The sequence below is a fragment of the Mytilus trossulus genome, chromosome 8 (genome assembly GCF_036588685.1).
Source record: "Mytilus trossulus isolate FHL-02 chromosome 8, PNRI_Mtr1.1.1.hap1, whole genome shotgun sequence".
NCBI classification, from domain to species: domain Eukaryota; kingdom Metazoa; phylum Mollusca; class Bivalvia; order Mytilida; family Mytilidae; genus Mytilus; species Mytilus trossulus.
Window position 1 is genome coordinate 14,821,341 of NC_086380.1, and position 26,517 is coordinate 14,847,857.

Consider the following 26,517-nt stretch of genomic DNA (forward strand, 5'->3'; position numbering starts at 1 on the left):
TTCAAAATATAATGTTACAGTTTTACAAATATCTTTTAAAAAATTTCCCTTAAACTATCTAACATGTTTAATGACATTTGTTTCTTTCAAAAAAGAATGTTTTGAAAGTTCACATAGAAAGGAATTGTCACTATATACAAATATAGATATTGTTATAACTGAATGAAACAATTAAAATATCAAAAGGAATATAGAAAAGATCTCATGGTCCAAGATGCACCAAATGTGCTTAAAAACTCCCCAAAAATAACAAGCTGCAATTACGATCTGATCAACTAAAAGAATACAAGGGCAACCGAGATCTGACCATAACAACAAGAGGCTTTAAGAAGGTTTCATTCAACTGACCTCTGCATGACCTCTGCATAGCAATATGAACAAGAGGTGTAACTGAATGGATGTACATCGGTGGACTCTTTCTATCAACATGAACTAAAGAATAAGACGACTTCTTAAAACTCAATTTGGAAAGCCTGATTCTAAGTTTGAAATAAAATTGAATACAAATTATCTCCCTTGTTATGAATTTTTCTTGTTTGGTGCAGTATAGGGCATTGGTGAAAAGTAGATAGAAATTAATGGGTTTATAAATGTAATTCACAAAATTAAAGCTGAATTATCAAGTTTGATTATAATTTTACCAAATAATAACTGCAAAAAAATGTCTTCCTAAAAAATGTAAAACAAAAAGTTCAACACCTGGTACAGCCGGAACCCTAGCATTGCCCATATCATTTGTTGTACATACAGCAATATTTACAGTCAAGTAATGAAATATAATTTGACCCGTTAGTACAGGTAAAACAGAATTGTCAGCAAGCATTGTAAGTCCTGCCATTAGTCAAATCATATGCTTTATAAATAAAAAGTTCTTTGTAATATTAAATAATAATTAAATACATAGAATCATAAAATTAAACATTTGGAATAAATTAACAATAATCATGAGGTAGATATATTTGCCATTTAATACACCATTTAATTAACTATAATCACAAATACTATATCTTGGATTTCTTTGATCTATTACATAAATAAAATAATACAATAAATGCTTAAAGATGTTAACTTAGCTTTAATATCTTGTTATTGACTCAGATATTCGGAATTCTCTAGTTTTATTCATGTAGTGTCAATAAAAGTTTTGTCTGCTTATCTCTACTTTTTCCATATTTATATCATTATAAATAGCACTATTTTAAAATCTTAAAACCCAAAAGGTGGCAATGTTTAATGTATGAATGTGCCCCAAGTATCCACCAACCTTCGATAGGAAAACTGACAATCCTAGTCCATTAAGATTGGAGCTGAGTGCATGCGCACTAGCGGGTTCAAACTCATAACCTTAGTGTTGACCGACTAGTGACCGACTAGTGATAACAGAAGTAACTACTTAACACCACTCGGCTACTGAGGCCCCTTAGATGCTTTTGAGTTGAAGAGTAAAAGATAATCAATTAATGGCTGACATTTTTGTGTGATTTTAATTTTTTTCTGTAAAAAAATTGATTGAACAGAAAGAATAGTGGAATTAAAAGTAATGTATCCATATTCTTTATGATACTTTTTATCGCAGCACATTTAATGAAAACGGACTTTTGATTTGCGCTTTTTAGTGGAAAAACTAATGCCAACATAAAATAAAAATTCTTCAAAAGCTACAATTTCAAATAAAATGAATAAAAAATTAACAAAAACATAAAACTGAAAAAATTGTATCTGCAAAAAGATAGTGGCTTTCTTACACGTCTTCTTATGCTGTGTTAAATAATTGACCGATTCTTGCTAGACTGTTTTCATTTAATATTTAATAAAGAAGATGTGGATTCCAGACATAAATGCTCAATAAAATATGAAATAATCTGAATAATACTGAAATATCTTAATCAAGATTAATACAAATAAAAGATAAACTACAAAAAAGTTTTGATATTTGAATAAATAAGGAAAGCTAGCATTCTATATTAAATTCCACTTTTTTCAAATTATTTGTACAATTAGTGTGGCTCTGGATGGGGTAACAGAATAAAGAATAATGGGTCAATAGCAAATACTACAGACATGACAGAAAAATGATTGAAAAAAATAAACAATAGAGAAAAAAAGGCAAATAAATAAAATTAAACAATAATGGGTTACTTCAATTTAAAAAATGGCCTAAGAAATTAAACATTACAGAAATGATGTACCCCCATACAGACTGTCAAAAGTATATAAAAACAATAAATCACAGTATACATATATTACAATACAATTCTGAACATTAATTATACATTACAATCCCCCAAATATTTTGATCACATAGGGACCTTTTATAAATGAGGTATAAAACATGGAAAAAATGTCTGCTGCCTGTAAACTTTGTCAATGGGAATTTTCTTTTTTTGATTCATTTTTCTTTATAAAATCACTCTGTAAAAGCCTGTAGAATAAGATAATATTCATAACTGTCATAACGGCTAAGCCTACACTGCCGATGGAATAAAATATCAACGGGACGAGATCTTTGTTGATTAGCAACCATCTACTCATCCATGCCATCACAGTTATACGACACACAACAAATGTTCCTGCAATAATAGAGGTTCAATAATAACAGTTAATGTAATTAAAAAAATCATTAATCTAATAAAATAAGTTCTTCCCATTTGCTACTCATTTTTGTTCTTTTTTTCATTTCCAGATCAGGACGCCAAGTGATTTAGGTGAGTTCAAAATCCTACCTGTTTCTAAGGCTTGTACAAATATTTTTTTTGCAGTGTACATATATTGTATATATAGATTGCATGTTCATCAAACTTACAGAAAATATTTTTTACATAGAGCATAGTTGTCTTAATTCCAAAGATACAACATCTCAAATGGAGGCTTCAAGGAATATGTCAGCTTTAGTGTCAGATATAGATTTACATTTGACCTTGTAAAGGTCAGCTTTAGTGTCAGATATAGATCTACATTTGACATCTAATTCACAGCGATTAAAATGTTTTAGAATAGAACAAGACTTCAGTTAGAATTGTAGATAGGCTTATTCTCATTTCGCCTTAGCTGTCAAAATTTATATATAAAATTAATCCCAGTTTGCCTTAGTACAAATTTTCAGGTACACAAGAATTAACTAAAGCGAAATGGGAGCTTCTGTAAACAATAAAATTAAGTTATGTTTTGTTTGTATTGCAATTAGTTGATATTTGTTATTTTGATGTCAAATTCTACCATGAACATGATGAAATACTTTTTAAAGGAATGATATTTTTTTTCATTTTTGGTGTCCCAATTTTTATAGTTGCTCTTTTTTTCCCAGAAAGTGTGTTTTTTTTTTTACCAATGTGTTATATTTTGTAAATAAAGATTTATTAGAGAAGACAAATTGGATATGAACATTTCATAATTTAATGAATAAATAAAGACAAATATCACACAAGCCCAAGGCACTGCTATATATCAGTGTGACCCAAATTGTGCTGGACCTTTTTATAACAATGAGGAGGTGAAATATATAAGTGATGTTAAGCCTTTAACATTGGTTTCTGTGAAAGGGATCTAAATTTGAATGTTGAAAAAACTGGAAAATTAACGTGCACCAAGTTGTAAAGTTTCTTTTTAATATTATGTATGTATTCAGTTTGTACATATTCTATCATAAATCGGAAATAACAATGTTTACTTATTTTATTAATCTTGAGTGGTCATTAACCCATGTGACCTTTTTAATGACGGACTGTATAATCTTATGTTAACACTTAAAACAAAATCCTGGTTTAATGAAGTGAAAGTGCACTTAATTTTGTAGAAACTTACAACTACTTGTAGCATATGACACAATGCATGATCTCTATATAGTTTGTCTGATCACCATGATATTCAAAGTACATTTAAATGTTTGTAGAAAGGTTTAAAATGTTGGAAAAACAACTTTATAAATGTTTTGTTTAGAATAAGCCTCACTAATTTTTAAATAATATTTATTGCAGTTTTAACTTTAAATTCTACATTTTCATTACAAACAAAGTTATACATACTAGTAAATTTTGAACCATTATCAGTGGACTTATATTATGCTTGTAATTGGAACACAAGCAATATATATATTTGTGACACAGATAAGCTTTTAATAATGAAATGAATTATTGAGTAGGTCAGCTTATGCCTTATGGTTTAAATGATCCAATAAGAAACTCTGACATATATGACAGCATGCTGATCCAGTCATTATTAATAATGATGTTTGGTATAGTTTTTTTGTTTGTTTTTTTAAGTCTTTAGCCAAAGTTGACCTTAAAAAGATTTGGCTTTATTTTAGACCCATTTTGGTTATAATGGTCTTTATCTGTTTCATTTTTTTTACATCATGTACCTCCTTGCAGTATTCTTATTCAACTTCAAGCTTTCTGAATGAAGGCAAATCCAGGAAATTGCTTTGGATGCATGAAATTAATAACGTGTAGTTTTCAAGTTATCATCTATTAAACATTAAATAAATATCAAGGGCAGCAACTCCCAACCCTGCCTTGGCTGAATTATTTTTTCTTTCTGATCAATTGACATTTTACAACCAGGTCCCCCATTTAATTTGTGTTGCACCTACGCAAATAACAGCTCCACTGCCATTTACAATGATTGAGTGTGATATTTGTACTTACCTAAATTAATAAGACTGTTGAGTCTATAAGCACTATTATTTTTGGAATATCTACAGATTTGTAACAACTGTCTAATATGTAAGAAGATGCTGTTAATTTCTATCACTAAGGCAACCACTGCATATCCAATATACAACTTTGTTACTATGGCAATACCAAAACAAACAAATATCTGCAAAATAAAGATTTAATTAAAATGAAAAAGAGTTTCATCATGTTTATTTTAAATAATATAACAAATATGAATAGAGTAAATGTGGTATATTTGTTAAGACAACAACCCTATAATACAATAAACAGCTGCGCCATGAGCGCATGATACGCCCGACGTCTTATGTGGAAGTTTTTGAGACACGGCAGGACATGTGAAACCCCCACCCTGGTTTTTTTTTTACAAAAAAATAAATATCACTAAAATAAAATTTTGAATCATCACCAAAGAGTATCAAGATCTTTAGATTGATATAACAAAGAAGTGTGTAAAGTTTTAAGCAAAAATCATTAATCATTTTTGAGATATGGCACGACATGTAAAAAAACCCTCCCCTGTTTAACAAAATACCGAATAACTCAAAAATAAAATTTTGAATCATCACCAAAGAGTATATAGATCTTTAGATTAATATAACAAAGAAGTGTGTAAAGTTTTAAGCAATAATCATAAATTGTTTTAGAGATTCTGCACAACATGTAAAAAAAAATCTCCCCCTTTTTACAAAATACTCAATAACTCAAAAATAAAATTTTGAATCATCATCAAAAAGTATACAGATCTTTAGATTAATATAACAAAGACATGTATAAAGTTTAAAGCAATAATCATAAATCGATTTTGAGATATGGCGCAACATGTAAAAAAAAACTCCCCTTTTTTTACAAAATACTCAATAACTCAAAAATGAAATTTTGAATCATCACCAAAAAGTATACAGATATTAAGATTAATATAACTAAGAAGTGTTTAAAGTTTTTAGCCATAATGAAGAATCCTTTTTGAGATACGGTGCGACATGTGAAAAAAAAAAAACCCTGTTTTAGTTACAAAGTGCCGTTACTCAAAAAGTTAAAATCTTATTTTCACCAAAAAGTATACAGATCATTTGACCATCATAAGAAAAACCCATATTAAGTTTCATGAAATTTGGATAAGTCGTTCTCAAGTTACAGTGCGACATGTTTACGCCAGACAGACAGACGGATGGACAGACAGACGGACAGACACCGGACATGTGTATACCATAATACGTCCAGTCAAAATTTTGAGGGGCGTATAAAAACACCATCATACATTTAAAAGTCAATGTTGTCCTCAACGGAAAACAAATGTCTATTCTGTACATCACAGTCATATTTAACCAAATTTACCTTGCCAGCTCACATTGTACCAGTGTGTTTAAGACCCTTATCCTGAGCACCTGATATCACTTATTTTATATTTTATTTAATTGTACCATGAGAGCTCTCACAAGACATGACTGAAGGAAGGACAGACAGACAGACAGCCAGACAGACGACTGGTATTTCTATGTCCCCCGCAACGTGTCACGCCGGGGACAAAAATTGATTTTGATATTCAACCCTTAGACTAATATAGACTAATATAGATATACCTATAGCTAACACCATACAAGTAAGAAACATGATAACATATTCAATCTTTGTTCAAAATTAGATATGGAGTTCATATAGGCTAATTAAAAAGCTTTCAGTGTTAGTTATTGGTACATGTATTTATGCCTGGTAAGAATAATGAATAATCAATTCATTTCTACAAGTATTCTATAAAATAGGGATGGTAATTAATTGAAGCATTAACAACAATACAAATGCTTCTAAGTCTCTAGTAATGATCAGTCATATGTCCACACAAGAACATTCGTGCAGAAGTTATCAATAGAATAGATTTCTAGTTGTATTATGCAAACATACCACTGGATGATTAATTAAATGATGAACAATTTGAAAATAAGGAGATGTGGTGTGACTGCAAATTAGACATGCTTTAGACAATGCATGTCCACCAAAGTTCAAATGACGTTTTTGAACAAGTATTGAAATATTGGTGGCTAAACTTTACATCCAGTAACCAATATTATATGTCATGTATGACATGCATACCATATTATGTTATGTGATAGAACTGCCAAAAAGGCATCCAAAAATATTGATAAAAAAGCTGTGCAAAATGTCATAAATATTTGGGTAGTGAAGTTCATAAAATAAGAAAGTAAATCTAAAAAAGCACCCTTGGCCAGCAAAAAGGTCCCAATATAAGGACTTATCCAGGGTATCTCACTAATTATCCTACTAAATATTTCATATGATCCTAATACAACTATAATAATGGTCACATATAAATTTGCTTTTATATGATATAATTGTGTTTATTGCAAGATACCCCTTTATAAGCTTATTTGCACAATGACAAAGCAATTTTTGGTGTTTTAACGACACTTTTAACCTGGCTAGAGTGCCTACAGTTATCTATTATCTTCTTGTACTAACAGGGTATCTGAGAAGACCAACACAGCACTATGCCATACTAAGACTGTAGCAGTCTATATCTCTTATCCCTGACTAATAGGATGCTTATGTTCTGAGGAGGTCAATTTAAATTGGATTACAGTGGGGAATCCAGGGGTTGGAACCCCCCCTTTTTTGGGGACGATCAATGCATTTGAATGGGAGCATATAGTTGGACCCCCCCCCTTTTTACACTACGTTGGGAACCCCCTCTTTTCAAAATGGCTGCATCCACCCCTGGATTATAATTCTTATATCAGTATCAATCAAACACAATTTTAATCATATCACATCACTTCTACTTTTTATCAATAAACTTGATAGTGATATTTCAGCTGTAGTCAATTTTTGTATATTTATAACGCCTTAGATGAAAGTGTTATATTAAACACACCAGAGGATTATGCAAGTTATTTAAGTGTGCAGTAACGGTAGCTTTTTAAATATTAACCGCATTCAGTATATGTATGCATCAATATTTTTTTTTTAAATTTTACTTCGTAAATATGTACATGTAACATAATTGGTCTCCATAAAATAAATGCTCAGCTACAAAGTATATTTATTTGAATATATTAAGTTAATTATGCATTCAAGTCATTTTAAGAGAACTTCAGTTGCGGATTGTGAAATTTTAATGTTTCATATCTTTACAACTTTTAAATGTTAACATTCAATAAAAACAACCACACCTTCATATATTCATATAAGAAATTGAAACCTTCGAAGATCATCAAAATATTTACTACACATCTTCAAAATATTTACGGGGGTACTACACAAATAATAATTTTATTTTATTAGAAAGTAACACTGAAGCAGATCTCATTCTTCAGAGCAGAATTTCTGAAACATAGTCCTAGAAGTATAAGAATACTACGTTAAAGGTGTGAACACATCCTCTTTGAAAGTCTAATATCAAATCTTTAGTCATCAAAAAAGACATTTAGCAGATTTTTTTTTTACTAACAGTGGTTGAATAATATCAGTATGGACTGACATTAGTAAAAGTACTTTTTACATAATATACAGAACGGGCACATTAATAAAATTATGACTGAATGTCAAGAGTTCACAGATAATCCATAAAGATATGAAAACTTTTAAATAAATAAAATTATCTAATGGCATATCTCAACATACTGAACTATCTCATGCATACATCAATTGGAAATTAAAAACAATCATAATTGCAATATTTATCAAATGTATTCCTAGTACTGTAGTACAAAATGTAGTAACTGTAAATGTATTCTGTACTGTATACCAATCGCGATATAAATGAGTGTATATAAAACACATGTATTAGGATACAATATGGAACGCCATCACTGCCTTATAAGAAGAAACTACTATGACATGATGCAAATGTTGCTTACATGATGTGAATTCTCCTTTATATGATGTGAATTCTTCTTTACATGATGTAATTTTTTCTTTACATGATGTGAATTCTACTTTTCATGATGTGAATTCTTCATTACATGATGTGAATTCTTCTTTACATGATGTAAAATCTTCTTTACATGATGTGAAAACTTCATTACGTGATGGGGTTGTTTCATTACCTAATCTGAAAGTTTTATTACATGATGCGAAAATTTCTTTACGTTATGTTAAAAAATCTTTATGTCGTATTTCTATTACATTATGCCAAATTATATACATCGTAATGTCAAATGGGTAATACGAGGTAAGAAACACATATGACGTTATGTGAACACTTCATTATGTCAAAACAGCTTTATAAGAACACGGGACCTCTCGGACGTTATTATTATTATTCAGACTCCTTGGATTTTTTCCAAAGCTATAGGGTAAAATATTTTGCCCCATAACACCAATTTTTATTTTTATAAAAATCTTCAATAGCTAATTTTGAGATCCAATTAATAAATCAAATCAAATCAAATATTTTATTGTCATATAAACTTTACAGTTTGTGACCAACATATATTAATACAATAAACACAATAAACATATATACATACATATTAAACACACAAAATATGAACAGCATTAAAATTTATAACAACAAACAAGTTGTTAAGAGTCCCCTGCCCTCAGTTCTAATGACTTTTTCAAGAAGAATCCTAACTTATTTGTTTGTAAAGGCGATGATGGATTTAGTAAGTAATGAATTTTTTCTTCTTCATTTAAATTATTAAAGTTATTATTTTCTGCACATATGTGATGAAAAAAGTCATTTATTAATATCAATGCAAATGCAAGGTAAAAGTCCAAGTCGGCCTTTTTCCCGACATTTTTTAAAACTGAAATATCCCAAAAAGGGGCTCCATGACCCATCAATATTTTTTAGCTTATTTTGTTCCTAAGCTGGTGCTCTTTCGACGTATAGCATCAATTTTAGTTTCTGGATTTTTTAAAATTTCAACTAAGTACATTCTTAAATGCATTTAAAGGGAGCTGAATATAAAATTTCTGTAAATTATGAGTGATGCTATACATTAAGAGCTTATATAGCGGCATGGCCGTGTCATATTTAAAATTTTCTTTTTAAGTATACATGTAAGTCATTCTTTTTTTTAATATATTTATATAAATTTAGGAACCTATTTCCAAAGAATGTTATATGAAAATAAAAAAAAAGAAAATACATAGCAATGTTGGCAAACCCCTTCCAAAAAATATTCGAAAATACTTCTCCTATATCATGTATATCCAGAAGCTATACGGTAAATGTACAATTGTCTCACTTACGTTACTTTGTTACATATCTCACTTGCAAATTAATTAATCTATTAACTTAACTTAAAAAAATAAATCCATAAAAAATGGCTAAGAAGTGATACACAAGCATAAAAAGTGTGGACAAAGACCAGTATGGGTAGTATCCAGCATTCTGAGAGTATTACATGGCAAAACAAAGTCCCCTTCCAGTTAAAATTCATTATTCTCAAACAGAAAATTTTAATTTGATGTGTAAATTGTAATGCTAAAAGTAGATACCAAATATCAAATCAATATAACGGTAGTTGGACAAGCATGACTAAAACATGTGCAGAACATTGTGTGATTTTTCTAGGTCTAAAGATCACATGAATTTGCAAAATATCATCAAATCAAAACTAAATTTTAACTTGATCTGTAAATTGTAATGGTAGAACTATAAACCCAATTTCAAATCTAAATCTGTAAGTTAATGACAAAAAAATAGTGGAAAATTTATTTCTTGCATTATTTTTCTAAGTTCGAGGACCATTACTTTGCAAACAAAATTCGCACTTGATCTGTAACATGTCATGGTTTTACTAATAATTTTTATGTCAAATTTTAAGTCAATTTCGTTAAAAAACAAAATGTGGAAACCAATTATCTGCGGAGTAAATTCCAAGGGCCATAACTCTGCAAAAAAGCCTCAAACCGTAACAAAATTAAAACTTGATCTGTAACTTGTCATGGTTATATTATATACTAAATATCAAATCAATATCTTCAAGCATGGCCAACAACAGTGTCATATCTCTTGCACGTAAAAGACATCATTGTAGATTTTGAAAACGAGTAGGCTAATGTCGCTACAAGGCAGCACTCGCATTTGCAAAGTGGAAAGGGATTTATATAATTTGCAAAACGTGTTCTCGAATCCACTATAAATAAATATGTTTAAAACTAAAAAATGCGGAAAGCTAATTTTCCGGACGGACGTTCTGACAGACGGACAAAGTGCAATAAATGTGCCTAGTTAATTCCCTTTACTTTTGGATAGATTTATTTGTTGATTAAATGTTTATTCTAAGTTTATTTTTATTTCAACTCCATAGTGAGATAAAAGTAAGGATTGTTAATTTGACTGTTTTAATATTTAACTTTTGATGTGTCTTTAATGTTTTATGGATATTAGTTTATTCAATTTGTCTTCAGTACCTTTAATGTAAAAATTATCCGGTTTAATGACAATATAAGGATTTTAATTGTTTTTCAGTCGGAGTCGGCCTTGTACAGGCCTCCAAATACTCGCCGGACTGTATCAGTCCACTTGAGTTTAGAGTTAGTCACCTCTTCTTGGTGCAATTTTACTACTTAAAACACAACGCGAAGCCAATTTACTTTACTAAAGACTAACTCTGGGAACACTTTATTTTTCATTTTACATTTGAAGTTACTCTATTTTTGAACTTCATTTAAAAAAGTTTTTTGACTCTCGTTTGTCCGCAATTATTGTACATTTGTGACTGAACATACTATTAGTTTCATTTGATGAATTGTATGTTTTTCAGCCATAATCTGACATCAGGTTGAATAGGGACACAATACTGGCAACTACACGTCCCGGGAGGTGTCTTCACTGACCCCTCCGTAACAATAACACTGCCATAACTAGAGGCTCTAAAGAGCCTGTGTCGCTCACCTTGGTCTATGTGAATACTAAACAAAGGACGCAGATGGATTCATGACAAAATTGTGTTTTGGTGATGGTGATGTGTTTGTACATCTTAAGTTACTGAACATTCTTGCTGCTTACAATCATCTTTATCTATAATTAACTTGGCCCAGTAGTTTCAGAGGAGAAGAATTTTGTAAAAGTTAACGACGACAGACCACGGACGACACCGGACGCCGGACGCAAAGTGATTGGAAAAAATACACCACCAAGAACATTTCCATAAAGTTTTGAACCCTTGAATGGCCTTAAATCCTATATATCCTTAACAAGCCTATGAACTGTGTAACAAAACGTTTATGGTAGTTTATAGTGAATATGGGGCAAATATTTGGGTTAAGGAGTTATGGAGCACAAGAATACCGAAAACGGCCAATTCTTATAATAAAAAAACACAAAGCACGCTTCTATCTAGTTTTTAACCCTTAAATGGTCTCATTAAACAGTATACATGACGTATAATTATAAGGTGACGTTCACATCAGGTAATGCAGTTCTAGCACCAGGTACTGCAATATTCAAATCATACACTAAAGTATTCGCATCATGTACAAGGGTTTTTATTTTAACAGCACATACGGAAAGTTTCGCATCATGTAAGGAAACAACCACATCACGTAAAGACGTTTTCACATCATGCAATGAAGTTTTCACATAATGTAATGAAGTTTTCACATCATGTAGTGTAATGAAGTTTTCACATCATGTAATGAAGTTTTCACATCATGTAATGAAGTTTTCACATCATGTAATGAAGTTTTCACATCATGTAATGAAGAGTTCACATCATGTAATAAAGAATTTACATCATGTAATGAAGAGTTCATATCATGTAAAGAAGAATTCACATCATGTAATGGAGAATTCACATCATGTAATGAAGAATTCACATTATGTTATGAAGAGTTCACATCATGTCAAGAAGAGTTCACATCATGTAAAGAAGAATTCACATCATGTAATGAAGAATTCACATCATATAAAGGAGAATTCACATCATGTAAGCAACATTTGCATCATGTCATAGTAGTTTCTTCTTATAAGGCAGTGATGGCGTTCCATAATCACGTACTGCAATAATCACATTATACACTAAAGTATTCGCATCATGTATAAGGGTTTTTATTTTAACATCACATAAGGAAAGTTTCGCATCATGTAATGAAACAACCACATCACGTAAAGACGTTTTCACATAATGTAATGAAGTTTTCACATAATGTAATGAAGTTTCCACATCATGTAATGAAATGAAGTTTTCACATCATGTAATGAGGAGTTCACATCATGTAATGAAGAATTCACATCATGTAATGAAGAGTTCGCATCATGTAAAGAAGAATTCACATCATGTAATGAAGAGTTCACATCATGTAATGAAAAATTCACATCATGTAATGAAGAGTTCACATCATGTAAAGAAGAGTTCACATCATGTAAAGAAGAATTCACATTATGTAACGAAGAATTCACATCATATAAAGGAGAATTCACATCATGTAAGCAACATTTGCATCATGTCATAGTAGTTTTTTCTTATAAGGCAGTGATGGCGTTCCATAATACAAGCTTCAATATATCATGTATATATAGTACATGTAAAATCAGAGAAATTATTGCATGCATTATTATTGTGATTTTGTCATCCATTTGTCTTTATAAACTAAAATGCAATTTAAATTTTTGCGATATTGAAAAAATCCTGTTTAATAATTCATAGGAAAAATTCAAAATACTAGTTATGCGAATATAACCCTGTTGCATTTTTTCGTAATTATAAAAAACAAAACATTGCAATCCTTTCTGAATTTACAGTTAGTATACTGATGTCAAGGGTAATTTCATACTATTTAGAATGCATTGTGAAGTCACAATTTCCATTGACACATGATTGACATGATTGAAAGCATACATAGTATGAATTCATATAACATAGGAAAATGTATGAACTGACCATGCAGCCTCTACAATTTTTTGAAATATTTTCCTTTGCTCATTGTTAAAGGAGGTACAGTGATATATAGTTTTTTACTGTAAATACATCCTATTTATTTGGTCATATGGTGGATATATATTCAAAATTTATTGTTTGTTATATGGGGACGAAGTCCCCTATTACAGTAGAAAATTCAATAAAAAAAAAAAAAAAAAAAAAATCGGGAAAATTTCCCGAAATTTTTCATTGTACTAATGAACTCAAAATCGTTAACTTTTTTTTATGTCATGTTTTGAAATCCCGGACCTGCGCAGAAATCTACAATGTTCTTTTTCCGGTCTCGTTTGTATGAATCTTTGAGTAAAATATATATATTTATCAGTCTAGTATAAATAGGAAGGAACGCAATATCAATTTAATTTTTAATAATTCCTTGAAATGAAAAAAAACGTTACCTGATGATAGCTTGTTTACATTGCATGTGACGTCATAACTTAAATAACGTCACAACAAAAATCCCTAACAACAAAACCAAAATCGGAAACGTTACGGTATTTCCGTTTCTTTTTTAACAAATATTTTAAAAGTTACAAAAAAATAATTCATACAGACTTCGTCCCTATTTACAGGTAATGCCTGCCTCATATTATTTCATTGTATTTCATGAGGGACTCAGGGAAGATTAGCTTTATAGCTAACTGTGTAACCCTCTTTAAATAAAGAATTATTATTATTATTATTATTATTATATGTCTCATCGGTAATATTATCACATCTCCATTCTTTATATTCAATATTTAGAAGCCACGATCTTTTACACGTTATTTAGTGTTTCCTTAATGAACCTTAATTCCATGTAGGCAGGTTTTCTGGTACATGTTATATGAGACCTGAAATCTAAGTTCATTATATTAAGATAATAAATAGATTTGGATGAAAGGTATAGTTAATGAAAAGTCTTTCAATCTAGTGTTATTAAGTCAACAGGCCTAAGGTAAAAATCAATACCTGGCCATGAAAAAATACAGCAACATACTATTTTACATCTTATAATTTAGGTACCTCTACATATAATACTAATTGTACCTGATTCCATATGGAGCCTTCATTAAAATATTTTTAATATTAAAAATATGAAAAAATTACCTAACAAAAGAAATATAATTTATATAAAAACAAAAGTCAATCAAAATACGTTTGATAATTTTGTAACATGTATATATATCATGTATATATATGTATAGATTAATTTATTACAAATAGTGAAATACTGTTAGTACCTAAATATGAATCCTCTCTTCAAATATTTTTAATATCAAAGATATGAAAAAAATTACCTAACAAAAGAAATAATATGGTTGATATAAAAATAAAAGTCAATCGAAAAACAACCCTTGGGAAGTTGTTATCTAGTTGACAGATATTTCTTTTATTCTTTTTTTTTCTCATTAACTTATTGATTCCAATGACAATTAGATAAATGACAAACTGGTTTCCTGCCTGACAACAACAAATCGTGATCTCTCCAGTTGCTTAATTGCTTATCATTTCTCATATTAACTTTCTAAAAATTGATCTTATAAAAAGTCCAGATGTTTATTAAAAATACACAAAGAATACATTTCCTATTATCATTTGAATCCTAAAACTTAAATTAGCATGATAAGCTAAGAAACGTAGATGAACAAAAATATGATTTTATTCAAATTTGAACATTTATAAAACATGTAAAAGTGGAATAATGAAATGATATCAAGACTTAAATAGCAGTCCAATTGCACAATTGTCATGCTATAGTTATCTGTATGAACTTATATTTAGTGCTGATTTGCTATTTAATAGACTTATAGTGTATATTTGGTTAAAGGAAAATTTATAAATTTTTAATTGTTCTCTTATACTTTATGTATTTGGATATATCTATTTTACATGTTTTAGTATGTAAAAATAAAATATGAGAATTTGGGTCAAATAAATGACCATAAAATCTAAATATAGTTATTTTTTTTATCACAAAAAGGCTAAAATATTTGTATTAATCTTGAAAAAGATTGTAATTTATTAATAATAATCTTACGAAAAAATCATATCTTAGATTCATTAAAAATAATAATGTTGACAATTCTCTTCAAGGTTTAAATTCTTTACTGTTCTTTAACCTCATTTCATTAAACTTTTATTACAATCAAAATTCTTTTTAACTACTTTGTTTAACACTTGGCCATGACTTTAAATTAGCATAGTCATATTTAAATAAAGTTAGGATTCATGTTTATTGTAGTAACTGTTGATTTCTAAATTTGAGAAAAAATTGGTATACTCTGATTAAAAGACTGACGTTGGTGAAGGCAATACTTACAATTGCAAGGGTGTCAATTTCCCCAAGGATATCACCAGCCCAGTAGCCAGTACTCCGTTACTGGCATGAAAATACTGATTTTTTTGTGTTATTAAATTTGCTGTTACAAAGTGATAAAAATTATTATTAAGTAAGGAATGTATCTCCCTCATGCAAAGCTCTGATTCCTTTCACAGATTTGGCTATACTTTTTGGAATTTTTGGATTATAGCTCTTCATCTTTTATATAAGCTTTGGATTTTACGTATTTTGGCCACGAGTATCACTGAAGAAACATGTATTGTCCAAATGCGCATCTGGTGCAGAAAAATTGGTACCGTTAATGTTATTGTATTACAACCCCATGTTGCATCAAGCAAGAAAAAATCCTTCAATTAATTGCACTATAAAATAAAGCAAATCTTAACATGCTTAAGGTTTGGAAACTAGAGATACTAAATAATTGCCTTTGTTGCATACCTTCAACAATGGACACACTTCAATGTTCAAACTATTTTTTTTCAACCTTTTTTATGAATAAATGTTAAACTAACTACCGGTTTGTAACTGTTATAACGTTATGTTGCATGCATTTTTTGTGCTCAGAATACATATATATATATACTCATGATTCAAGGAAAAAAAAACAGGTACTCAGTGTGTTTGACATACTAAAACAATTTACACTTTACAACTTATAACTAAAATATGATGTCATCCTTTTCCGTAAAACAAGTTCTGCAAAAATGTGTGACTAAAATATACAGTAAATTTATAATTATTTACATACAAGAAGTAGGTGCTAACAGGTGTCTTACAGATCAGAAATAGTGCTAAATAATTACAAGTTATCACTGCTGTCAAGCTGCAGAATAAATTCAATATTTATAGATTATCGTTGATTATCTCAACAAGAATGATTTTCTCGCTTGAGCTGGAACAGCGAAAGTGAGAAAAGCAATCGAGTTGAGATGACCAATGATAATCTGTTTATCGCTATTTTACCTATGACGACGTTGTCAATTTCAATGTCAATTTCGTTAACAACGCACGTGGCGTCCTTAGTTTCTAGCGATAATTTTTCCATCTCAAGCGAGTAGCATGATATGAAAATTATCACAAAAAAAGATCAAAGGAAAAATGCACAAAATAGCGATAAATGATAATTAATACATGTCCAGGAGAAAGCCAGTGATTTACTAAAACATAAGTAAAAGGACTGTTTATGAAGTATACATGAATCTATGTCTTTTGGACTACTGTGGATTCATTTATTTTCGTGGGTACCAATTCTCGTGGTTTGAGGAAAATTTACATATTCGTGGATATTTAATTTTGTGGTTTTGGCAAAGTCGACACTCATTCCTTTAGAAAATTTGTTATTTGTTGAACATTTGAATTCGTGGTTATCCTGTATCCACGAAATCCACGAAAATTGGTATCCAACGAATATTAATGAATCCACAGAAGTTGAATCATTTGCAATAATAATATTACCACATCTCATCTTTTATATTAATGTACATGATACTGAGAGATAAGGAACATCATATCTTTGTGACTCAAGAGTAGCGAGGAATGATCTTGAAATAAGTTTTATCCTTCTTACTGAAACATTATAGTAAGTTAATTCAAAGGATTTACCACAAATTGGCGACACATTTATGCTAATATCTTACCACATAGTGGCCTATTAATGGAAATATCTAACAACTTGGTGGTCCATTCCTGCAAGGTCATACCACATAGTGGCTCATTCATGAAAAAGTCGTACCGCATAGTGGTCCATTCATGCAAATATCTTACCCCATAGTGGCTCATTTATGCAAATATCCTACCACTTAGTGGCTCATTCATGCAAATATCTTACCACATGATGGCCCCTTAATGCAAAAATCTTCACATAGTGGTCCATTCATGCAAAGATTTTTCCACTTGGTGGCCCATTCATGCAAAGCCTTACCACATATGGTGGCCCTTTTATGCAAAGGTCTTACCACATGATAGCCCATTAATGCAAAGGTCTTACCACATGATAGCCCATTAATGCAAAGGTCTTACCACATGATAGCCCATTAATGCAAAGGTCTTACCACATGATAGCCCATTAATGCAAAGGTCCTACCACATGATAGCCCATTAATGCAAAGGTCTTACCACATGATAGCCCATTAATGCAAAGGTCTTACCACATGATAGCCCATTAATGCAAAGGTCTTACCACATGATAGCCCATTAATGCAAAGGTCTTACCACATGATAGCCCATTAATGCAAAGGTCTTACCACATGATAGCCCATTAATGCAAAGGTCTTACCACATGATAGCCCATTAATGCAAAGGTCTTACCACATGATAGCCCATTAATGCAAAGGTCTTACCACATGATAGCCCATTAATGCAAAGGTCCTACCACATGATAGCCCATTAATGCAAAGGTCTTACCACATGATAGCCCATTCATGCAAAGGTCTTACCACATGATAGCCCATTAATGCAAAGGTCTTACCACATGATAGCCCATTAATGCAAAGGTCCTACTACATGGTGGCCCATTATTACAAAGGTCTTACCATATGGTGGCCCATTATTTCAAAGGTCTTACCATATGGTGACCCATTAATTCAAAGGTCTTACCATATGGTGGTCCATTAATTCAAAGGTCTTACCAAATGGTGGCCCATTTATTCAAAGGTCTTACCATATGGTGGCCCATTAATTTAAAGGTCTTACCAAATGGTGGTCTATTAATTCAAAGGTCTTACCATATGGTGGCCTATTAATTCACAGGTCCTTTCATATGGTGGCCCATTAATTCAAAGGATTGCCATTTGGTGGCCCATTAATTCAAATGTTTTACCAGATGGTGGCCCATTAATGCAAAGGTATGACCACATGATGGCCCATTATTACAAAGGTCTTAGTGGTTACTTACTACATGGTGGCCCATTAATTCAAAGGTCTTACTGTATGGTGACCCATAGTGGAAAGGTCTTTCCATAGGGTGGCCCACGCCCATTAAAGCAAATGTCTTACAACAGCGCGGACCATTAATTAAAAGGACTTACCACAACATGATGGCCCATTAATTCAAAGGAATGTCTGTTTCTTTGATATATCAACATATCCCACATATCATACACAAAATATCCTGAAAATACACAATACACAATATTACATCATCATATCAGTATCACACACATGTACATGTATCATACACAAAATATCCTGAGTGAAAATACACAATATTCTCTATCACATCATTACAATTACTGTACACAAAATATTCTGAAAATACACATTCTGTGCCCTACAAGTATGAAACAAACATATTGAAAGTGAGTGCTTATCTATACATGTACATGCTACACAGCCAAACAGATGCCCCACTTTGACCTTTGGCAGGGCTTGAGCATAACCAGAAGAAGTCACAGGGATGGCAGTATGACTATATTCCAAAGTCAATCCTTGGGGGTAGTTACAATATATAAAACTGTATCACCTTTAATGCAGATACTTGGACTTCTGACCTTTTGCTTAAATAAAAATTCTGAAAACTTCCAATAGGCTTTTAGTGTACATTTGCAATGCTTTCCTTAGGGACTTATAGAACCATAGTATCATTTTCTCTATACATGGCAATTTCTGAACATTTGTTTATATGTCGCTTTATATATTTTTTTGGAAACAATGCTATTTCAAATCCCATGATCATGATGGTGCAACTTCAAATTAGCTGAATGACTGGGGGATAATCATAACTGAAAGTGAATTATGTATATAAGGCACTCACACCACATCTTCCTATATCTATATATACTTACCAAAAGAAAAACTTATTAATGTATGTGCTGAATTGTTGTATGTTTTTATCATATCTTCTGCCATTTTAGGAGTTTCATAAAAACTGAAAAAATATAAAATAGCAATTTATATTTCAAACCAGATAATAAACATGAGAAACACTGATAAAGACCTGATATTTTCTCAGAGAAATGGAAAATAAGCAAGGATTTTTACTCCCTGTTAAATTCAGTGCTCCCACAATTAACAAATGATTAAAGCAAGTTATAATTTCAAAGAAACTTCCCTTTTATCATTTGTATACCAGTTCCATTGTTTACTGTATACTGTCATGACTATGGAATGAAATTCTTAAATTCTTATGAAGAAATTCCTCTTCATATTTTGTGAACACAAATCATGCCCATGCTTGTGCGTGTTGTCAAATATTATTTTTCTATTCTTTCATATCTATTGGAAATGTGACAAAATTTTATATTTGTAAGAAATTAGACAAAATTTGTTTTCGGGAGAATGTTGGCATGGTTGGTAAACTAAAATTTATTTTCAATTATTGGGTACAAAAATGTTATTGGACTTAATTTTTGCAACATTTTGTGTGTTTTTCTATTGAACATATCAAAGCCAATTATGTTTTTTCTTACACCATGTTCATGTACACCAGTGTAATTCACTAAACATATTTTAACTATTCTTGCTTCTTTAGAAAAAAGTGTTAATTAATGTGTATGTACATCACTAACATGATATGATATATATCAACAATTTGATTTTTTGAACAACAATATATTACAATTTATTGAAAATGTGAATTTTCCCTATTGGTATATTGTCATGATTGTGCAATGTTGTACATGCTGCATATATATCATGTATATTGTGTGTATATATATATTATGTATATAAAAGTACAGTTTAAAGTTTACATAAGAGTCAACAGAAAAATAATAAGGTACTATCTTATAGAACTTTTAGTCAATTGACCATTTAACATGTTTAAAGTAAAATCTTGTTGGATCATACTAATGAAAAGCATTATCATGTATGGTTTGTACCAAGTTGTATAATGGCAACTGATTTACTTGTTTTTAAAATCCCTTATCATTGCTTATCATCAGGTTAAGAAGTACATGTATTAGAATGTTATCTTTATTTTCTTCAATGCATGTCATGCTTGTAGCGACAAAATATTACTTCAGACTGCAATATTGTACATGCATAAATCATTCATTTATAAGTGCAGGTGAAAAGTTGAAATTTGTTTAAATGTACATGTCTAAGAAAACTTCCCTGGCAACAGAAGTGTCACATGCATGATATGGTTTTATACAGAAGCAGTGTACAAATGTAGAATTAAATAAGCCATTATTGCTGCAAGACACCATGAATTTAGACTTGCCATTCAAGTATACCAAACAAAATGCAACCTGGCAAAAACTGCTGATTCAACAGTAATTTACAATTTAAACAGCCAGAGCTCAGACATAAACAAGTTTTTTTGTTTTTTTTTGAATTGCATAAGTCAAAAAATGTATTTATTACAAAAAAGTATTAGAAAATGACAGACTTGTTACATGAACATGTGTTAAGGTCGATTTATGTTTATGAAAAGACTTAATTTTAATTGGTGGCCAAAGTGTACCATCTATAACATCTCAAACCTGTCTTATAGAGTTCACATGTACCTGAGCTATCTGTATTTAATTATCTTATCATGCTTAAAATCTATTGAACATTTTTACTAAACATTAATTATTTTCTTCATTTTATGTGATTACAGATGTTCGCATTGTATAGTAAATGACATCAATTCTGGGTTTTTTAGGCTCTCATGCACAATTTTCCTGAAAAGGCAAAGCATTGTCTTTCAATCTTGTCATAATTTCATGTAGAATGCTAGACCATTTTATAAATACTAGAACACACCCATGATATTGCGGGTCCGTGACTGAATTAAAGTATATAACTAAGCATATACCTTATTTTAGTATTGGTATTGTCATCTGATAAAGTCATGCCGTTGGTAATATTAATAATTTAGAAAAACAAAAGGGCCTGGAATGGAGTATTTTTTAACCAACAGTATACAGAAAATTTCTAAATACACCATTTGGTGGTGCGCCTGTCAGATGCGGAACGTACAGATAAGGTAATAGGTAACAGGTGAATATACTATTGGTATCAGTGTCGGACTAGATCCGGAACTTCTTAATTATTGGCAATATTAATTACGTGGAAAACAAAGGGGCCTGGAGTGGTGTAATTTTTAATTAATATGAGCTAACCTGGGAAAATTCATTAAAGCCCTGCTTTTATATCTCAAAATTTGAGAATATTTATAGGATTGTAAGAAAAATTTACTTATACAAGTAAATTTTTTAGAAAATTAAAGGGAGATTATTTAAACATTATTAATTTACTTATATGTGTATATTTTGTTTTACTTCTTCAAGTTAGTTTTCTCATTTGAATAGTTTTACATTGTCTTATCAGGGCCTTTTATAGCTGACTATGCGGTATGGGCTTTGCTCATTGTTGAAGGCCGTACTGTGATCTATATAGTTGTTAATGTCTGTGTAATTTTTGTCTCTTGTTGACAGTTGTCTCATTGGCAATCATACCACATCTTTTTATTTATATTTGATTAATCATATATATTTTACATATATGGATGTATTATTGTTTCAATACCTGAATGTATTTAAACAAATTTTAAATCTGCCAATAGGCAATCACTCGAGGGATTCTCCATTGTGAGAAATGGACAGACATCATAACCTTGATTTACATGTAGGGAGGGGGGGGGGGGGGGCCTTTTTGGAAAAAAAATTTGTTGCTTATGAGGGGAAGCACTGAAGCGTGACTGAAGCGGGTCCCCTCTTAGGTCAGTCAGTGGGCCCCCCATTTATGAAAATTCCTGGATCCGCCGCTGCACACAGGGTTACCGGTTACCTAAATAACTTAATCATATCTCTACATTAATTGACTGTCAATGTTCTTATTATCCATTTTTTGATTCTGAGTCTAAAGTGGTCAACTGTTGTCCAACTTATAAACCGCTCCAGGCTCTGGCAGAGGGCGCACAAGTCAGAAAATCGCTTTAGAGTTTAGACACAGAAATTATCCCATTAGGGATTCATAGCATTAGCAGATAAGTCCAAGCAACAACAAAAAAGTGGAGGATAGCATAACATAAAATTTACCTTAAGCAAGCCCACGTACCAACAATAACAGCATGGACTAATGAAACTGAAATGTTTTTCCATCTCCAGGGAGAGTGGCATGCACTGGCAGGAGTAAGAACATGTGCAATTCTACCCAATACATAAAATAAAAAGCTGGATGTAATAACAACTGTCAAACCATAAACAGCTCCGTCGAATTTCTCTGGCCATATTTCAGAATCGGTCATTTTAGATTAATTTGAGTCGTTTAAATGAACTTTGTCTCAAATACATCAAGTCTATGTTATGTATCGTAATAGATCTACAACTAGGCCAAAATAATACTGTTATATAACGTTCCGTTCGGATTTCCTTGTATCTTTTCATGCTTCGCAATGAAAATTTGAAAGTAGCACATGTGTGTATCACTGGTGAGACAGTGCCATTATAGAATTAATACACCCTAAACACGTGATGGGTGTTTCGTTTACTGTACTCTTTTTTAGTGTATACATGCCCTGAAAATAGTACTTAAACTTGAAAAAAAATATTTTAAGATCCTAATTTTAATGTACGTAGAAGATATTTTACAGGGATTTAATTGTATATATACCAATTATGTAAATCTGATTTTATGCCCTTAATTGGGCCCTGTAATTTGGGAAATAAAAATATTCTATTCTATTCTATTCTATAATGTGTTTTTGTTCATATTCATATATATGCCGGGTTAAACCAACTTTTGTACATCGTAAGGTTGGTGTACTGCAACTATCAGAGAAGAAATACTATCTATTGGAAGAAGAAGATGGTCATGTCATTGATTTTAACACAATTTGCCTAGCTGAGTGCAGGGGCGGATCCAGGATTTTGGAAAGGGTGGGCGAAGATTTTAAATTTCGCCGATCGGAGCGAGGCGAAAATTTTTTGGGACCTATTTGGGGCTAAAAAACATAAAAGAAGTGTAATATGCACTATTTAAACGGTTCCTGGCTTGGGGCATGTATATTTTATATATAGTTGCTGTAAAGCCTAAGGGTTGGACATTTTTTATGCTGTATTCTCCCTATTAATTGTCTATCATAAAATGATAGTATTGATCCAAAGCTATTTACTGATATATTTGATGTAGGACTTGTCAGTAAAAAATAGACATGGAAATTCGATGAAATTTGCAATACGACCGACACGAGTTAAAAAGACAAACAAGCAGTTTTTATCAAAATGTTTGATTGATATGTTTCACCCAACATAACTCAGAGAATCGAAGTGAGGGGTTCCAAATCCACCAAAGATTACGAAAGTGTCTGAAATGACAACAAATTTATTAATGACGGTCGACAAATGGAGACATAAAGGTCACACCCGGCAGGCAGGTTACAGTCTGGTCTTGAAAAAAAGTATTCAATAAATATAAATCCGGCGAAACAGACATTCCGGTCAGACATACAAACCCCGGTCACAAACAAATACGCCTGTTTTTATTCATCATGTTCATTTAATAGCAAAAAAGTGGACAAGACTATTGTTTTCAATCCAGATACGGCCAGAATTTTTGTTTAAGGCAAGAATCAGAGTCAATTGTTTTTCTCTGAAATATATCAGACTGCCTCCTCAAATCAATTGGTTCGTACCTGAGACTTGAAATCTTTCTAGAGCTTATACTGACTGGGGATCATTATTCAACTATGTTGTTTATAAAAAAAGGCTGAGGCATTTGGGGTTAAACATGTTTTCGTAGGTAAATAAGATTGTGGAATTTTTTTTCATGAAAGTGTAAAAGTCTATAGAGTATTTACTATTATTTTCTGTTTGGTGGAATAGTGAAATAGAAGTCAATACGTTCTTGCTCAATCCGGTGTCACCTTGAAGGTTTTCTGATTGTCATGACATCCTCAGCCTAAGCAATGTGTATTACTGTAATTTGAATTTCAAAATGACCGAGTGCCGTTTTTTCAACGCACTGGTCAACTCTAGCATAGCAAATCACATGACTTTGACAATCAGTAAATACCAGCGAAAAATATCTTTATAAGTTAAGAATTGTCGTATAAAAATAAATTAAATACTCGGGAAATGGCAAAGTTCATGAAGTCTAGTCTAATTAATCATTTTACCAAAAAAAATTAAAAAAAAGTCCGAGCAAAGGGGGGGCGTACGCCCTCTACGCCCCCTCTGAATCCGCCACTGGAGTGCCTACCCAGCAGGCACTCAACGTTGAATAAATAAGGTTGAAATGTTCATCAACGTATTTTCAATCATTAATAAAAGTGAAAAAGTGAAATAATGATTCGCTTTTAGAATCCAGTTTTGTTCATTTTTTGTCAATATAAGCTAAATAAAATTAACGCTGAAGAATTATTCGCTTGCAAGAGAATAATTCGACACCATTGATATAAGAAAACAGAACATGTGGTATGATTGTCATTGAATCCATATTCAAGTGACCAGGATCATAAATATTGAACCAGGGGCGGTTCCAGCCATTTTAAACTTTTTTTATTACACCAGACGGTTTTCCGAACTAGTCAAAACATTTACTATTTTTTTTACCATGATTCGTAAAAGATAAAGTTCATGCAGATTTCAAATACGTTCAGGCCTGTATTTCACATCTTATCTTTGATAATATTCTTTACAAACGCACAAGCATGCCGTCATTCTCTCTAAAAGCTAATCAAACCTTTAAACAGACTTATTCAGAAGGGATATAGAACTACGATATTGTTGTCAGATCAGAAGATTTGTATATTTTGGTATAAATGTTGATTCATTCGACGGCCTTCGACAATCATCTAAACAAAACATACCGTATGGTCGGCTATTTTCAATTAAGAAAACTAACGGCCTAATTTATAACAAAGCAATCAATTACAAAAAACAAATATGACGGACAGGGATTAACGACAAACACTGAACAACATACTCCTGTCTAGGAACAGGCACAGAAAGAATGCATTATTTATATTATTTATATTAAAGTTATATTGCAATTAGAATCTTTTCATGTGATACACACAGGATGAAAATTTTCAATACGTGACGGGCATCGGTGACATTTATACACACAAAGCAATACACTGATATCGTAATTCTTTTTTTTATTGAAATGAATATAAAGTGATCTATATATGCTAAATTTAGTCCTGTTATCTATGATGAGTTTATTTGAGTGTTCATATGCTTAATAACTTATAGACCTACATGTATCATCAGTGAGAAATAACTTGTGTGTTAGTGTATGGATCTCTCTGACATTTTACAAAGTTTCATATCACTAAAGGAAGGCTGGGATTGAGTTTGGGCGTTATTATCTCATTCATGCAGGAATTAGGGGCATAAAAGGGCCAACTAACACGAATTTTTTTTTCTAGTTTCCAGACAATACATTAACTTTTTGTAGTTTACAGTCAATTACTTGTGTTTAAGTGCATACTCTATCTAGAATAATACCACAGGCTCCCATACTTCAAAGGGATGGTTATGGGGTGATGACTTTAATCATTTAGTAATTAGGGGCAAAATAGAGGGGGATAACAAGGTTTTTTTCTGGTTAAAGGACAATTAAAACAATTTAAATGCAGTGAGAGGGAGGTAATCCAATTCAAATTTAAACAATACTGTTAAATATAAGTGTGATTATCTCCCTTACATCGTTTCAAAATTATTTTTCAAGAAACGATGATTAGCTGTAAAAAAAAATG

General features: G+C 31.2%; 1 protein-coding gene and 1 long non-coding RNA gene across 2 annotated transcripts in view; both read right to left on the minus strand.

Annotated features, from left to right (window-relative positions):
• Positions 1–1,502: 1,502 nt before the first annotated feature.
• LOC134728346 (TLC domain-containing protein 2-like) lies at positions 1,503–23,210 on the minus strand. The gene is made up of 5 exons (XM_063592932.1): positions 22,853–23,210; positions 19,670–19,752; positions 18,914–18,996; positions 4,644–4,815; positions 1,503–2,570 (listed from the first exon to the last, which is right to left on the minus strand). Exons 1-5 carry the CDS (start codon positions 23,059–23,061, stop codon positions 2,365–2,367), a joined length of 753 nt encoding a protein of 250 aa, XP_063449002.1. The 5' UTR covers positions 23,062–23,210; the 3' UTR covers positions 1,503–2,364.
• LOC134728349 (uncharacterized) overlaps positions 1,503–26,517 on the minus strand; it is a 450,627-nt gene continuing 425,612 nt past the window's right edge. The window contains exon 2 of the long non-coding RNA XR_010108790.1: positions 1,503–1,785. This is a non-coding gene — a long non-coding RNA (uncharacterized LOC134728349). The remainder of the gene's footprint in view (positions 1,786–26,517) is intronic.

What these genes read in the sequence shown, in the direction of transcription:
- LOC134728346 (XM_063592932.1), bottom strand. Translation starts at nt 23,061, where the DNA reads ATGACCGATTCTGAAATATGGCCAGAGAAATTCGACGGAGCTGTTTAT. An exon ending in TAATGGGCCATCATGTTGTG is followed by an intron (nt 4,816 to 18,913) that starts GTAAGTCCTTTT and finishes TTTATTTTGCAG; the next exon opens with ATATTTGTTTGTTTTGGTAT. An exon ending in CAACAGTCTTATTAATTTAG is followed by an intron (nt 2,571 to 4,643) that starts GTAAGTACAAAT and finishes CTATTATTGCAG; the next exon opens with GAACATTTGTTGTGTGTCGT.